Below are 17663 nucleotides of genomic sequence, written 5' to 3' on the forward strand. Positions count from 1 at the left end.
ATTTAAAGAACGAATTCATTTAAAAAATAGACATTTCTATTCAAAAAATGAAAATAAAATATTCCAAGTACAAATTAGTATATTAAACATGAATTAAATAAGACTACAATAATTACATCTGACAAAGCAGTATTTTTATTAAATGCTTCGAGTCCCACGGGAAGTAACATTTTAGTTTTTATTTTTCTTATGATATGCAATTCTTAGAGATTTTTTACGTTCCGTTTTCAGGACCTTGGACATTTCCCATCTTTTCCGTCTCATTTCCTCCAAATCAGTAGTCCGCTTGAACTGAGCCTTTCGGAGTTAAATGAGTTTTTTAAAGCACATGACGTCCTGCAGATCTATTCTATTTCCCAACAAACTGTAGGAGTATCAGTGTTCAGAACAATTTTGGCTCTAGTCTCTTTGCTTAGCCCTCTTGAAAACTGGTTGGTGCCAGATTCTTTTGACAATATCAGAACTTTTTTTACAAAATGGGTTTCCAGTAATAGTTTAAATCCCACTCTCAGTCTCTATTAGAGCTGTCAATCATTTTCCCTCTGTCTTTAGCACCAGTCAAACCTCTGTCCCACCATTCTGAAAAAGATTGTATTGGGAACTCTCAGGTAACGGCAAAGCTTCTGGAAAGCCTCGTTGCTAAGCGGAGCATGGGGTCTTCCTTTAGACTCATCCAGGCACTTGTCGTGTCCCGCAGACAGCATACAATAAAAGCCCTTAGTTACGTTAAAGTAGAAATTGTCTGGCTTTATCCGAGGCGGAAGCTCCAAAAACGTCTCCGCCTTCTGCAGCTCAGGGAACGGATTTCTAATAAGTGCCTCTCCATCCACAATGTGCATCTGCTCTCTGGGAAAAAGCTCCAGCCATCTGGCAAGGTGCTGGTAGTAAAAGCTCCTCTGAAGGGCCTTGTATTTGGGGTTGATGTGTCCTTGAGACAGCAGCAGCTCTTCAAGTGCTTGGTATGGCTTGTTTTGCTGAATTCGATTATGGAGGACTTGTGTGTAGTCTGATACAAGTCTCTCTGCAGGATCACGAACGATCAGCAGCAGTTTCACAGCTGGATTCGTGGCCCATATCCTCTTTGGGGCCAGTGGTGCTGTGAAGTAGCCAGGGGTCTTTTCCACCGTCAGCTGCCCAGGGAGAGTGTCTGGCATCTGGGCGCGATACCAGTCCAGACCTTTCCGAAAATTTTCATCCAGGTTGAAATAGTGGATCTCGTTCTTGGCTACTTCCACCTCTGGATGGAGGTTGAGCATCTCCAGCAGGGCCCTGGTGCCTCCTTTGCGCACCCCGATGATTATGGCTCCTGGCAGGCGTTGCAAAGCCGAGGCGTTGGATGTTCCAGAAGGGGTCGCTGAAGTCACTGAGGTCAGAGAGGCTCGGAGTTCATGTAGACAGACAAGCAGCTGTGCCTGGAGCAACAGCAGAAGGATCAAAGCCAGGAGGAGCGTCCAAAACATGGCGTTGGGTCAAGGGCGGCACACAAACCAACACGTACAATTGGAGATCTGGCTGATTTGTGAAGTAAATTTCTAAAATAAAACAAGAAAAATAACATTTATTATCTTTGCATACTTTATTTTTTACGCATGTATTTCTATGCATTGAAAATCCTTAAATATAGCAAATGTTCATTGGCAGGCAACTCAGATACTGTATATGTTAAAAACATATGTTAAAACAATAACAGCAGCAGCAGAAGGGCAGGAGTGTACTTCCTCTGTGTGATTTAATTAAAAGAATTATTAAAACACAGAGAAGAAACACATTAAACATTCATGAACAATAGTGCCTCAGAAATCTCCCTGGGTAAATGTATTCATCCCAATCCCTCTAGTGCTCTCTATTGGAGCAATCCTCAATAATGAGTCACAGCAGAGTTATTCATATCTAGAATTAGATTTACTTGTAACACTCCAATAAGGTTCCATTAGTCAAAGTTGTTAGTTAATAAAAGTACAAAATATCATTGTTAGCTCTAATCCATGAAATTATATTAACAGATACAACTTTTGATTTTAGTAATTGTTGAAATTAACAAACGCATTAGAAGTATATTGTAGTTTTAGAATTATCATCGTTACTTAGTCAAAAATGTCAAAATTAACAAATGGAAACATATTGTAAAGTGTTACTGATTTATCGAGTAACTCCCTTGTGAAAAATCCACGAAATATATTTATTTCATGCTGAGTATACAACAAATATATGTACATATTTATGCACTTAATAACAATGCCCTGCAATTGTACTTTTGGTATACTTAACTGGAACAACTAATTTTTTACTTAACGCTCTTTAATTGTGTCGAAGTAGTCCGACTAAAGATATACTGAAGTATATTTGATTCTGCTAAAGTTAAACTATTGCAAGTATACATCAGGTACACTTTAAACCCTCTGGGGTTCTTCATTTATGAGTCACACTCAGGACCTTCGGGTCAAAAATGACCCAGAGGCCGGGATTCAGGTATACTTTTTTTCAGTAAAATCAATCAAATGTATTTTTGTTCAATAATATTTTTTCTTTCTTTTTTTGTGTTTTGAGAGAATTTTATGATAATAATAATGAATAATGAATTTTTATGCAATAATTATGATCCATTTTTTCCCATTGAATATAATAGAAAATTTATATATATATGTATTTTTATTTTTATTTTTATTAATGCTGTATTTTATTTTAAAGTACAGCCAAGGCCTATAGAAAACAATTTTTGAAATTAGATTGGTGCCATCTGGTGGACAAATTAAGCATTTTTATCATGCAATAGCACATTTTTACCACTAGAGAGAATGTACAGCTCTCTGTAGAAAGGCTTGTGAATTCTAGTGATTTTTGCACATATTTGCCTATTTATTTCAGGTTGTGGATTTTAATATATAATCACAGATTCTCAAAGACTATTTTTGTCAAGTTTTTTTTTTTTTTGTTTGTTTGGTTGATTTAAATGGTAATTTCAAGTGCCAGTTTTACTTTATAATACAGTCAAACCTGAACACTGCACTAGAAAGAGAACAAATGGAAAGCATTTTGTTACCCATTGTTTTAATTCTAACTTAATAAAAAAAATTACATTATTTAAATCATAACATATTTTTATTTACCTTTTATTATAAACATTTCCATTAAAATTATTTTTTGCAATTCAATGAACAGTAACTCTTCAAAATTGCCAACAGCAATTATGAACAAAAAACAAAAATAACAGCAAACGTATAATCATTTTCAAACAGTACATGTAAATGGAAAATAGAAAAATAAAAAAAGTGTCACGCTGGGCCTGGGTCGCTCGAATAGGCCTGGAGGTTACTAGGGAAGAATTCCATCCTTTGACCTTACTCTGTTTGTGCGTGTGTGCATGCGTGCGTGCACACGTGCTTGTGTGTGTGTGTTTGTGTGTGTGTGTGTGTGTTCAAGAGAGAGACATGGTGTGTGACTTTTGCATTTTGGATCCAATGTCTCCCCTTTATTTGATTCATTGATTTTATTTCACATATTCTCACATATCTCTGTTACAGTTTCACCAGTCTCATATTTCCCTATGTGTGTGTGTGTGTGTGTGTGTGTGTGTGTGTGAGTGAGTGTGTCTATTTTGCAACCTTGATGGCTTACAGCCTCATGCTTTTATTGCTGTGCACTTTATTTCTTACATTGATGAATAATTTCTTTTATTTCACACATTTCCCAAAATTAGCTTTTGCAATGATACTTTCATTTGTGTGTGTTTTTGTGTGTATAAGTGTGTGTGTGTGTGTGTGTGTGTGATTTTTTTTGTCTGTTTTGCACTCTTGATGTTTTAGAGATTCACCCCTTCACTGTTGTATGCTTTTTTTCTGCCTCGTGGCTGATTTGTAGATTGTACACACAAAAAAACTCAGTATTTTCATATTTTTGCAAATTTCCCATTCATTTCCTATGTCGGGTCATTTTTGACCCGAAGACCCTGAGTGTGACTATTTTTTTTACGACCACTTAGACTTTTAAAATCCTGTCCCCAATTTTTTGGGGTGTTCATATACCAAGTACCAAAAAAGTCACCAAGTTTCGGACCATTCCGATGAAGCTACGATTTGTAACATTTTTTTTAAAAAAAATTTCGGGTCATAAATGACCGAAGAACCCCAGAGGGTTTAAATATCTTGCATTTAAAGACCAATATTATTCAAAGATCATCCGATCCTCATAAATAGTGACATTAAAACACATTTTAGGTGTAATATTAAGAAATATGCACTGTGCACAAGTAATACTCTAAATACAGTTTAATTATATTTTTTTATATTAGTAAGTCTCAATATAGATTTTAACTAAATTTAGTATGAAATGAATGTATTTCAAATGTATTACTTTTTTTAACTAGGGCTATCATATAGTTTAATTACTTAAACACAAGTGTGTGAAAAATCCTGATTCTGAAAACTGTAAGATAGAGAGGTGAATGTTTTTGAGAATTATCCTAATAAATCTATTAGGATCTAATAAAAAATGGTTGTGAGTTTTAAAATTGAAAGGTATATGGCTGAATTTGTTATGTTTATAATATAAGTTATGAACTTCAGTCAAACCCCTTTTGCGTTCAGTGAAAAAAAAAGAAAGAAAAAAAGAAATCCATGCATGTTTGGAACAATCATCCTTGAAAGAAAATGAAAATAAATAAAGGATATGATAACGGATGTAAGTGGCTGATCATTTCTGACCTCTATCTTCTTTAAAATGATTCAGCTACAGTATGTTTAGTCACCTTGTTGTGATGTTATTGTTCCCGCTGCTGCCGGAGTCACGGGTTATTAATTTGCTCCTCGTCTCGTTTTGAGCAGTCAGCCTTTGTAAACGAGCTGTAGTGTTGCTCTGTATGTTATATAATTACACAGTTGGGAATAAGTGTCGAGCCCTGTGGTTTTGTCACTCCTGCTTCAGGATCGTCGTCACTGCTAAGCATCATCAACTCTAGCGTTATGGGCCTGAGTGTCTGTCTAATGTCTCCCACTTTATTCCCTCATCTCACAGCTTTGATCCTCAGAATGTGCTGCTCCTGTTTCTCATGCTATGTTTTCTGTCGGTGGTGACAAATGTAGTCACATAACATAACAAAAGAATACATTTATCTAGAGATTTTCAGTATTGCTGTCTTTATAGTGCTATTTTCTGGATTCTAATGTATGCATGAACAGTGAGCTGTGGGGTATTGTTGTTTTTCAGAGACAGAGCAGAGTCTGTGTAATATGTGATAGTTCTTGTCTGCAAAATGGTCACATTCTTTTTCAAAGAAACTTCTTATGTTCACCAAGGCTGTATTTATTTTGATCAACAGTACGGTAAGAATAGTAATACTGTGAAATGTCAGTCTTCAGTGTCACATGATCCTTCAGAAATCATTCTGATATGATAATCTGATGCTCAAGACAAAACAATTTTTTGTATTTATTCTCAATGTTGAAAACAGTACTGCTTAATATTTTTTGTTGTTGTTGAAAAAATGTATAAGTTTTTTCAAGATTTTCTGATGAATGAAATGTTCAAAAGAACAGCATTTCAAGTATTTGAAATAGAAATCTTTTGTAGCAATGTAACAAAATAGCTTTATGTCACTTTTGATCAATTTAGTACATCCTTGCAAAAAAAATAAAAATAAAATAATAATAATAATAATAATAAAATACTGACTCCATGATAGTACACCCTTTAAATTAAATTGAAAGAGAAACTTGCTAGGTTTACAAGTGTTAAATAAAAATAAAAATACATCCCAAACTGTAAAATGGTTTAAATGGCACCACATACAGATCATCATGTTTTTTTATATTTTTATTTAATGTGACAAGGTTGATAGGTAATAATGATGTGAACGTGATGGGTGAGTTGTTGGTTCTGTTTTCACTAGTTTGACCAATTCAGGATATGTGGACTGTTTGTGATCATGATAGAGGCTTTATCAGATTAACATGATAACCATGGTGACTCGGAGACACCGCTTCCTCTTGTGTGTTATGATCGCTTGCCTCAAAGGAGAAAACAAGGAGTTATCTTCATTCTACATCACATGAGAATACGTAAGTACATGAGTTATCAATTCGTACAATCTTGTTGTTAAACTTCATTGTGAAGGTCCATCCCTAACCTTGGGACAAGTTAGAATGAGACAAATGAGATTATACAAATTCATATGAATTTGCAACCAACTCATCAAATCATAAAATATTTGCAAATTGTTGTGAGACTATGTTGGCAAACCTCTTCTGATAGACACACAAATCGTCTTATAGGGAACTGTAGTGAGAGTTGCATCTTTATCAGAGACTCACAGACCTACTGATTGAGACAGATTTTTAGCTCATTTACTTTCAAGCAAACAAAGCTAGTCTCCTTCTTTGTCTCTTTCACACACACATAAATTCTGTAGCTGAACTCATCTCTAATATACACACACTCCACTGTCACCTCACACTGTGCAGTCTAATCCTCTTTCCTGGATGCCATTGCAAACCAAAAGAAAGCCCAGTGACGCACACACACACACACACACACACACACACACACACACACACACAAACCTCTGTGGATTTTCTTACACATTTGTGCATTTAGGCTTCTCATCTTAGTGCAAACTTAGTCTCGCTCCTGTTTCTAGCACGCAATAATCCATACATGCCCAGCAGACTCATTCATGAACACAAGCACAAGACAAGCGCACACACTCACGCAGATGCGTATATAAATACATGCACGCACTACAAGAGTGTTGGCCTCTAGTAAAAGACAAAAACAGTATGAGATCAAAGGACTTTCTGTCACGTATAAGTATTTTATCTCAGTTGCCGATCTGACTGGATTGTTCAGAGCTCAGTAACATCAAGCAGTGCATTTAGTAACCTTTTTTTTTTGGGGGGTGTGCCTTAGAAAATAATACATTTGTTGTTGTTGCTGTTGTGAGCAAGAAAACTTTAGGTGTGTGTTCAGATATGAACATTTCTATGCCCTCCAAAGGCTTTTTTTTCTCTCTACAGTGATAGCTTTGAAGGATTGAAGCATTTAGGGCATGAAAACAACTCTGACTCTGACTTTATTTGTATCTTACCGTACTCCTATAGCTCTATAGGCCTATATATTAGTTAATAATAAAACAGAAATAGATCTAATTGCCAATTTGATGATCTAATTAAGTGTAGAGTGTATGTTCAGTTATTAAATGAAACATTTTGTTTCACCTCCATGCTGTAAAAAAAATCCTGTTAAATTTACATCAGATACAGTTGCCAAAAATTTGCCATTATATAAAAAAAAACTGATATAGTGTTTCAGTAATCATGAGATGGTATATCGATCCCTGTATATTTTATAACTTCAAACTGTATATTTCATTACAGTGTTAATATGCCAATCTAGCCTAAAAATGAGCTTTTTACCTTAAAAAAAAATCTGCTGATAATGATAATAAAGGTGGTGCAATAGAAGACTAGTTGTACGGAGAAAACACACACGGACAAAACACCATCAAGGTAACATAACAGAATAGAATATAATATTAAAAAATAGAAAATGTGATATGAAACACCTAATGTACATTACTGGTAATGTAGGGACTAATTGGAACGACTTTACTGTTCTTCACCCGGAATTATATGGTAATTAATAATTTTTACTTGCAAAAACCATAAAGATAACAGTATTTTACAGTAAAATTTTATAAAGTGTAATGTTAATCTATTTACCATTTTTCAGAGTTTTTGTATGGTAAAGTAACTTACAGATCCTTAGCTTTATGTTGACAGAAACAGAAGACAGATGGTTATTTTATTCTTCTTTTTTTGTCATTAGTTGTTCTTTGTGTACCATTGTGTGCAAAGTAGCATCTTTTTTTTTCTCAGGAGAAAAACCCTGGGAAACATCTATTTCATATTATTTTACAAAAAGTTCCTTAATCGGATCTCAGTTTTAGCTGTATTATTTTTTAGGCGTTTTGTAAAAACACAAACTTTTCAGAAGATGTGTGCGAAGCCTGTGGCTGTGTATTGTAAACATGAGAATATGAATGTGTGTCTCGGGTGATTCAGCAGGTCATTTGTCTCTCACACACATACACGCACAAAGATTCATCAGTCCTACAGGGAAAAGCCAAACAACTTTCACGATTTGGCCAAGATTTCCTCCTCTTCCTCTTAAGTGAATGCAAATGGAGAGGATTAGCAGTGTCTGAGAGGATTGTCTGATTGTCTCTGTCGCTGGACTGAAAGAAACAAAGAAAAAATGTGCAGAAAGTGTCCCTGCATGAATGATATCATTCAGTCTGTCCAATAGACACCGACCTTCAGTAAATCTGCTCAGTTTTTAGCACACGGACGCCCCGCTAAGCCTCAAATTAGTCTCTTCATGAACCTCCCCGCACCCCACCAGTCTCTCACTCTTCCTCACTTCCATCTCTTTCCATCCCTCCCTCCTCTCCCTCGTTCTCACTCTCATTTACACTTGAAGATCTGGGTCAATCGAATCACACACTCTACAGCCCCCTCTGGTCTGCATGTTCCTCGCATCAATAATGAGGAGTGTGTGTATTTGAGTTGAATATGGGTTGGAGTGGGGTGGGGGGTCTGGTACCAGCGGAGTGGAGGGGGAAGTATGAGGGTGGCTTCACTCTAATTAAAGAGGTTGTTGGCATGGAGAACATGGCAACATTATTGGCATGAAAATATGTCTGTGTCTTGTCAGGTTTAGTAGATACTTGGTGACTAGCACTCTTCTCGTACAGTATGTGATATGAAAATTCAGCATGTAGAGGAAAGTAAAGAAAGCAAAAGTTAAAAAGAGGATGATGGAGAAATAATATAGACTGATATGTGATCATTTACAGTCATGTCTGGCTTTGGTTGTTGTCAGGAAATCAAATAGATTGTGTCTAATGTTTTTCAGTTTGTATAGTCAAAAACCACTGTGGTATAACTGAAACTTTCCGGTGCCATTCACAGTTTCCTGTCCTGGACCACGTCGTTTAATTAGCAAATGCATTTGCCCTCATTTTTGCGCTGATGGGTGTGCAGGTCTAAGAAAGAGGTGTGTTCAGGTGCATTTCTATTTTAAGGAGCTGAAAATAGACTGCACCATAGACCAACTCAAACCTGGTCTAAAGTCTGGCGCAATGCATATTAGAATGATTTCAGAAGAATCATGTCTCAAAATGTTGAACAGATTTCTAATCACAAAATGACAAAATAAAATTTTTCAATTTATGAAAATCGTAGCAACATTACATGTTTACTGTATTTCTGATCAAATTGGTGAGCACGAGATGTTTTGCATGAACATAAAATTATCATGCCAGCCCAAAACTTTCACACAGCAGTATATGTACGTGACAAATCATTGGTCCTAACTAATGTTAGCAATCTGCATCTTAAAAGCACACAAAAATCCTCTTCTGAATGATTTCTAACAATATTATCACCGGAAAAGCCATTTTCTGGTCATTTCTGTGGTAAACATTATTGAAGAGACTGAGAGAGTTAATATACATTTTGAAGTTGTTGTGTGCATTTAAATCTTTCTAAAAAAAAAAGTTGCAACTTAAGTATTACAAACAGCACTAGGATCACGATTGTGCTTGATGGATCTTAGCAGAAACTTGTTAGCAACTTTTATTGTAAAACCACACTCTGAAAAATTTCCAGAGGCGAATAAGCTTTCTAGGTTAGCAGGTTTCTTTCTCCTTTTCTCTCTCTGCCATGTGATTTTGTTAGCTCAAAGGCTGTTGACTGAATTATGCATTATCATTATACATTTCAGATATATTAAGCAAAACCATTGCTGTGAGCCAACAGCCTTTGAGCTATCAAACTGTAATTTTCCAACTCGGTATGACAAGCCAATCATTCAGTGATTAGCAATCTGGACTGTGCCACAGGGGGCAAGAGATCGGGTTAGTAGTTCATGTCAAGTGACTTGTGTTTGCCTTTCACTGCAGCGGAAAGAATCAATGTATTTCCTGTCTGTGTGTGTGTGGGCAATATCAATATGGCAGATTTGGAGGGAAGGGGTAAACACTGAGAGTCAGTGGTCACATCAGCAGTAATCTGTCTCTCTGTAGGGGTGGGTGGACAGATGGAGGTTAGACGGTTCTGCTCAATACAACTAACCAATTGAGCATGTGGACCTGACAGCTACTGCAGGGGCACAGCAGGCACGAGGGCTGAAATGACACATTTAGTATGATTTCATGTTGTATAGTCAAAGAAAATCAATGAACGAAAAGGGAGAGAGGAAATGAGATGAAATCATCAACGTAACACCATCAATACTGTTGTAGGCTATGCACTAATGCTAATCAAAAAGTTTGGGGGTTTAAACGTTTTTGAAAGGAGTCTCTTATGCTCACCAAGGCTGTGCTTATTTGATCAAAAATACGGTAAAATATTGTGAAATATTATTACAGTTTAAATAACTTTTCTTTTCTAGTGTAATTAAACATTTGATTTAATCCCGTCATACATCGGTGAATTTTGAACAGCCATTACTTCAGTGTCACATGATGTTACAGAAACCTTTTTTTTTTTTTCTTAATTTTGAAAACTATTTTGCTGCTTAATACTTTTGTGGAAACTGTGGTAATTTATTTATTTGTTCATATTAAAAACATTTATTTGAAATATAAATAATTTATAACAATATGAATGTTTCCACTGTCTCTTTTAATGACTTGAATGCATGCTTGCTGAAGAGTAAATATTAATTTCTCATCAGCAAGGATGCATTCAATTCATTAAACTCCTGAATGCTAGTGTACACATGCTGCTAAAATAATATGCAATGAACCAAATTTTCTTGTCATTTCAGTTTGAGAATGTCATCAACTATACCATTTTACTTCCAGTTTTATTAGAGCGTGCTCATAGTTATAGGGCTTGACCTAGAAAGTTCGAACTAGAGCTGAATGAGAGAAAGATGTGGAACTTCTCCTGACTGCAGATAATGTGATATGCTAATTCTTATAAAGGTGAAAAAAGTATAGTTCACTCAAAAATTACAATTCTGTCAACATTTACTCCAAAAGTGAACTAACTTTGACTTACTTCTGAAGAACACATAAAGTTCAAAGATTTTTGGTAACCACTGATTTCTAATGTAAGGAAAAAATGCATTTATCAATTTCTTTAGCTTTATATATATATATATTGTGATACAGGTTTGGAATGACATGATTGTAAGTAAATGATGACAGAATGCATCATTCTGAGTGAATTATCCATTGAAATGTATAGCATGCATTGTGATTCTTTTTCTTTTTTCATCATCCTTTCCTTGTATAGAACAGATTACCTGCGACAATTTTTTTTTCCGGTTCCATGTAAAATGAGAGAATGTTTGGTGGAACTAACAATTTCAGAAATAACAGTGACTTCTTTAGTGTTACAGTAGATATGTAATGTATTATCCAGCAACATCATGTTGGCTGTGAGGCCTCACTACAGTCTACAGTTAGGGGTGATTCTCACACTCTCGTTAGTTTTAATCCCCTTGTCTGGCGAATCCCATAATGGACAGACAGATAGGGTGTGTTTCGACAAACAATCAGCGAGAGGGTGAGAATGAACTTGCACCAAAAAGGTGTTTTTCTGGATTTTTCTTTGCAATTGGCAATTAATCCCTGGAAAGGAAAAAGTTGTTTAGAGGCCAGATGAATGGAAGTGTCAGTCTCGGAGCAGGTGGTTGTGCGTCTGCGTGTGAGCTTGTCGTCTTTCAGCCGCACTGAAATCTCAGATTCAGAAGTACCATCTTTGCTTCTGGTCTTTGTCTCGCCTTGTGCTCTCATTTCCACGCCAGGTTGTTGATTTTGATTTATCCTCAAATCCCCTCACATTCAAAGAACAGTGAAAAACATCTTCTTTGTAATTCTTTAAATGATCACATGGTGAAAGGGCCTTGAGCTCACAGCTATATCCTTCGCTTATGGATATGCATTCAGTGAATGGATGTGTTGTGCACGAAGGGATTTTTCTGCAGCGCTGCCTGTGTTTTTGTTCTTCTTGAACAGTGGTATGTGTGTGTGTGTGTGTGTGTGGACAAGAGAGGGGTCCCGTCTGGCCCTGCTATACTGCCAGGCAGTTCTGTATTTTGTGGGACATTTGGTATGCAGAAGAAGATGTTATTTTTCTTGTTTTGCAGTGTGTTGGTTTTTCATACATACGTAGAGTATTCTGTGGTGAGTGGGGATGATCTAATGCATAATTCTGTATCAGGATACACCAAGGTGCACTCGAAGATGCAGTTGAATTTGCTGTGATTTTCCAGATACATGTATGTTTTGCAATGTTTTTTTCCCATAGGTAAGAAATGATATGTCTTAGTTATTTCTTCTAGACAGTGATGAAGAGATTAAATGGAATGCGAATGAAGACTTACTCAGCTGCTTAGATTTTACCCCAGACTCATAAAGTCACATGTGTCTCCTCTAGAGTTTTAAAAGATATCTCAACAATTAAGATTTTAATATGAAAGAGATTTCAGTGTGAACTCAAATATTTCTAATCATCAAAGTTTTCCAAGACTGTACGGTATGAGCTATACCATATTATTCAGCTTGTGGAGGGACTACATGAATCAATTTTGTTACATTAACGGAAACGAACAGGGGATTTATAGTTCCAAGCATGCTTTGCAGTACATTGATTTGCTATGTACTGTAAGTTTTGCAGTTTATGTAATAACTGCAATTTGAAGTGTTTCCAACTTGTGAACTATTCTCAACAATTAAATCAAGTTTTAACCAAAGGATACACAGCTGTTTTTGATTGGTCAGTCGCAGAATTCAGAGGTAAAACATTTCTTAATAAAGACTGCTGAGCACAGATTTGCTGTATTGTAAAACTGACTGCTCCTCTGGGAAATATCATTTTCTGCTGAGTTCTCTCTCTATAAGTAAATGATTGTCTCATTTATTTGCATTACAGTTCAACACAATTCAAAGTATCAAGGCTGATGCTCAAATGAAGCAAAACTCTACATCTCTGGAGCTATAAAAGAGCAACTTCTGAGCAATAACATTTTCCCCAGGGATGTTCTTGGGCCTGTGGTAATGCGTTGTGTGGTTACGTCTTTTGCTGTGTTGTGTGGTTTCATTTTTTTCATCATTTTTCTTTTTCTTGTGTAGTGGTTTGGCTTTGTGAGGCTTTAGGGGAGAGCGTTGTGGGAAGGGCGGTCAGCAGAAGAGCAGTAGCCTGTTATCTTCATGGACTAAAACTGTCAACACTAATGACCCAAGAAACAAACCAAAAAGACTCCCCAATACACAAGCACACAGACTCACATGCACATAAACAGACAGACACACATCTGATTACCCAAGGATACGCCAATCTAATAATATAAGGATCAACTGGTTTGTTTTTATGACTTTATAGGGATTTTTTTTCCTGAGAACAGAGTGGTTTTGTCTAGAGTACACTCCCTGTGACGTACATAATAACCTCTGTGCTACAGTGTAACCTTCACACTCATCCGCTCACTTTACCGTAAGATGAGTAAAGCAGGGACATTAAATACAGCAGGTCACAACTGCAATCAAATGCTGAAAGTTGGGTAACAAATGTGGAAGACAAAAATGCTAGGCAGACCTGCAACAGGTTCTCACGGTCAAGTCAGGTGATATTAGAGAGACATGGCACTTTCTGGTCCTGTTCCATGCTAAATAATCTGTGTTCTGTGCATTTAAAAACTGACGTTTTTGTACGAGTTGACTGATATAAACATGTATATGGTGTCCATCTTTCTGTTTGAACAGGGATCCCCACAGCAGATTTGACCATCTGTCAATCAATGGGGTTTCCAAGCTGTCCAGTTTGGACTTGGTCCTTTCAGTTATATATTGTAGTCCTAGTCCTAGTGTGTGGGTGTGTGCTTTTTTTTTGTGTGTGTGTGTGTGTGTGTGTGTACTACATGGTTTCTGTGTGAGTAACGATAGTCTAATGTCTGGGTAGGTGAGTCATTAGAAGATAAATGACCCACCACAGTCATTTAGTTATCCATGAACAAAGTCAGATGAACACTATGTGTCAGCTTACTGCAGTATCTTTTTTTATCTTTTAAATTCTACAGAGAAGTTATTACAATTACAAAGACCTGTATATATAGTATACTTTATATAGAGAGAGTGTGTGTGTACGTGTTTATGCGTGCGAACAGTCTATAACAAAATATGCATAAAAGTGTATTAAATCTAGACTAAAGTGCAAAACTGTAGGCTGCAGTAATAAAAAAGGTGTTTGCTGAATTGTTTAAATTAAAAATAGACTTAATACAGAACATTTAGTCCTGTATTTTTATGTCTCACAGGCTCATTTAAAATAAAATATGGCATTGACTGGGTCCATTTGGTAATTGAAATCTTTTGTGGTTATTCTGCTTTTTATTTCTGCATCTAACAGATGTTTAGATGTTGTTGTCCTCTGTCGCCTGTGCAATGTGCTTGTAAAATATTAATCTCTATTTTGAATGCATTTGAAATGCTGTAAGCATTTTGATTAGATACTGACTAGTTATTAACACTAATCTCATTCAGTCTTATTTAATATACTTTTTGTCGAACAATACAGTGTTACGTTTCTGTACCATATTCTGGATGTGCATATCAAAATAAAAGCGTCTTTTGTTTCAGGTAATTGCGCTGATATGATGCTATGGAGTGAACCTGTTTGATCTTGTTCTTAACTAAACTTTTAAACGGACTTAGGCGACTCTTTTCGTCTCGTCTCTCTCCGCTTTTTTTCCTGTATGGTTCATTGCACTTAGTAGAGCAGTTCTGCGTTCATAAAATATGATATGTATTATTCACGTCTTCCTCTATCACTAATGCTCCAACATTTTATGCCCCCATAAAGTCATGCTAGCTCAGAGGTGACAGAGATTCATCTAATCCAGATCTATCTGTTTTTTTTTCTTCCTCCTTTCCATTGTCAACATCTTGCACTGAACATCTTGATCAAATATGTTTATGTAAAGGAAAGCAGCTTACTGGGATTTCACCAAGTAGGACATGTTTTGGATCAACATTCTTGGTCTGGGCAAAATATTATTTTCAACCAATCAGATTCTACGGTTTTGGGTAGACTTTCGGCTTGAACAATATGCGTATCAACATTTATTATATTTATCTGAATTATGGTTAGGAATTGGATTTAGTGAAGTAAATATTCCCATACTGGCATATACTATAAAAACAGTGAGTTTTATCATTCTATTTTTAATGTATTTCCATTATACAGCAGATCTGAATTTGCTGGAGTACCAAGTCACATGCTGCATTTCTGATTTGATACAATAAATTTTGCATCATGTGTGAAGTACATAACATATTAACCCTGTTAGCTCACTCATCCATTCATCCTTCTGTGTCTCCCATGGTCCCACAACCTTCTAGAAACCACTGACTCACATACGCAAACATACACATGACAGAGAATGTCAACATTGGGCTTGTTTTTTCAAAGACCAAAACTTGAGATATAATCCAGATGTTTATTACTCAATTTAACAGTGACATTGCATTAAACAGATTGATGAATCTTCTGACTTTTAGGGAAGAAACAGCTTTGTATTCATATCTACAGTAGTTACCGTTCACTCTTAAAAATAAAGGTTCTTTATTGGAATCTGTGGTTAACATCAATGAAACCTTTCATTTGCTCCAAAAGGTTGCTTAATATTCTTGATGCTAGGAGAGAAGATCTGTCTTTTTAAGAACTTTCACTGAAAGTTTCTTTGGAGGACCAATATTGTGTATAACATCTAATTTCACTTTACCAGGTGATTTGCAGCTGTAGACATTGGTTAAAATAATTTGACAAGCATTTACTTTCTACAATGGTGAGTAAACACGCTTGTGGGTTTATACTGTATATAACAATTAACAATAAAAAACACCTTCATAAATCATCTAGTAGGTGAATAAAATCATGAAAAAACTAAAAAATTACCAGCTGATACAATTTGCTAATTATAACAAATCCAAAAGAATAAATGTCAGATCTTAGTTATACCTGGTTTTCAGGTTTCATTGAAAGGTTCTTTCTTTTATGGCATTGCTGCAAAATCCTCTTTTCAGAGCCTTTACTTTTAAAAGAGTGTACAGTCCTATGATTGACTAAAGAAGTGGATTGATTTTGAATCTCACATGCTGTAGGCAACCGTACTCATGAGACATGTAAAGCACAGTTCAAAGTTCTGGTTAAAATTCAAGAGTTTCTCTGACCAAATGCTCCGGTCGACCAGGGGAAATGAACCTGAGAATGAAAGCAGAGATAGAACAGTACAAGAGCTTACCTGAGCTTTGTCTCCTTCAGTCAGTTCCTCTCATAAAGTGTGTTTCGCCCTGATGTTCTTGGACTTTCATGCTTCTCTACTCCATCCTTCTGAGCACTTAAGTGAATTTCGAGCCTCTTTTTTTCTGTTCTTGCTGTCTCTTCTCTCTCCTGACGGAGGTTTTAAAGTTGATGTGGCGTAGCTGCTTCTCTAGACTCTCGAGACAGGAAAGGAGTGAAAATACGACTCAAGGTTGTAAAACGAAACTGTGAGTGTGTGAGCGAGGGAGGTGAATGAATTAGAAAGTGTCTACATGCTGTGTGTGTCTGTCAAATATGTGTGGATGGAGTGTGTGTATGAGTGAATGAACAACAGAGAGAGAGAGAGAGAGAGAGAGCACAAACACATCGCCCCTGAGGGAAATTCCTCCCTCCCTTGCTTTCTCCATCTCTCTCTCTCTCTCTCTCTCTCTCTCTCTCTCTCTCTCTCTCTCTCTCTCCTTTCTCTGTATCTAGCCCCCCTTCTATCATCCATACTATAGCTCTGCCGCTTCCCCAGCCTCTCTCTCTCTTTTCTCCATACTGTTTGATTTGTTTCATCGTCTTTTCACATCCAAATACATGAACTCATTCTTCACTTTGTCTCCAAATCTCATTTTTTTCCTCTTCATATCCCACGTTCAGAACAGCCTGTTTCTTTTTCAGCTCTCTGTTTTTCTGTTCAAGGGCTTTGGAATGTATTTGCCCCAGAAAATCCCCAAAACCATGAATAACTTACAGGGTGCTGGCTCACAGACACACAGGGCGCAAATAGATGGGCAGCACGTATAGCTCGAGTGTCTGTTAATCTCCAAAAGTACAGCACACATTCACTGTATGACGGTATATTACTCATGCTGGAATAATAATTGTGTGTGATGCAGAAAGTACTTTTGGAGTTTTTTTGTGCATGTGTTGTGAATAAAACATAAAAGGATTTTTGACGATTCTATAAACTTCACTGTGACTGGTCATCATGAGTTGTAGTATATATATATATATATCATGTAATAAATCAAATAACAATCTAATAATAATACTAACATATAAAATCATACCAAATGGGTATCAGGTGTTATTGTTATTGTTATTGTTTTTTTTTAAATGTACATTTATAAAAATTGAAGAGAATATGAATATTACACTTTTCAGTCTAATAATGGATAGCTTTTCTAGCTTCTTTAGCAGGAAACTTTTTGGTTTGGTTTGGGTTTTTTAAACTTTTTTTTTTATCAGGGGTGAGCAGGAGCTGTAATATTAAATTTACAGTTTCAAATGTATTTTCATTTACACATTACATAATATTCTAACCTTTTTGAGACTTTTCACTAAAGGTCTAAA

General features: G+C 36.1%; 1 protein-coding gene across 1 annotated transcript; it reads right to left on the reverse strand.

Annotated features, from left to right (window-relative positions):
* Nucleotides 1-106: 106 nt before the first annotated feature.
* Nucleotides 107-16697, reverse strand: LOC113048874 (heparan sulfate glucosamine 3-O-sulfotransferase 1-like). Its single transcript, XM_026210793.1, has 2 exons — nt 16306-16697; nt 107-1532 (listed from the first exon to the last, which is right to left on the reverse strand). Exon 2 carries the CDS (start codon nt 1458-1460, stop codon nt 549-551), a length of 912 nt encoding a protein of 303 aa, XP_026066578.1. The 5' UTR covers nt 1461-1532; nt 16306-16697; the 3' UTR covers nt 107-548.
* Nucleotides 16698-17663: the final 966 nt, after the last annotated feature.

This window comes from Carassius auratus, chromosome 30, assembly GCF_003368295.1.
Source record: "Carassius auratus strain Wakin chromosome 30, ASM336829v1, whole genome shotgun sequence".
Classification (NCBI taxonomy): Eukaryota; Metazoa; Chordata; class Actinopteri; order Cypriniformes; family Cyprinidae; genus Carassius; species Carassius auratus.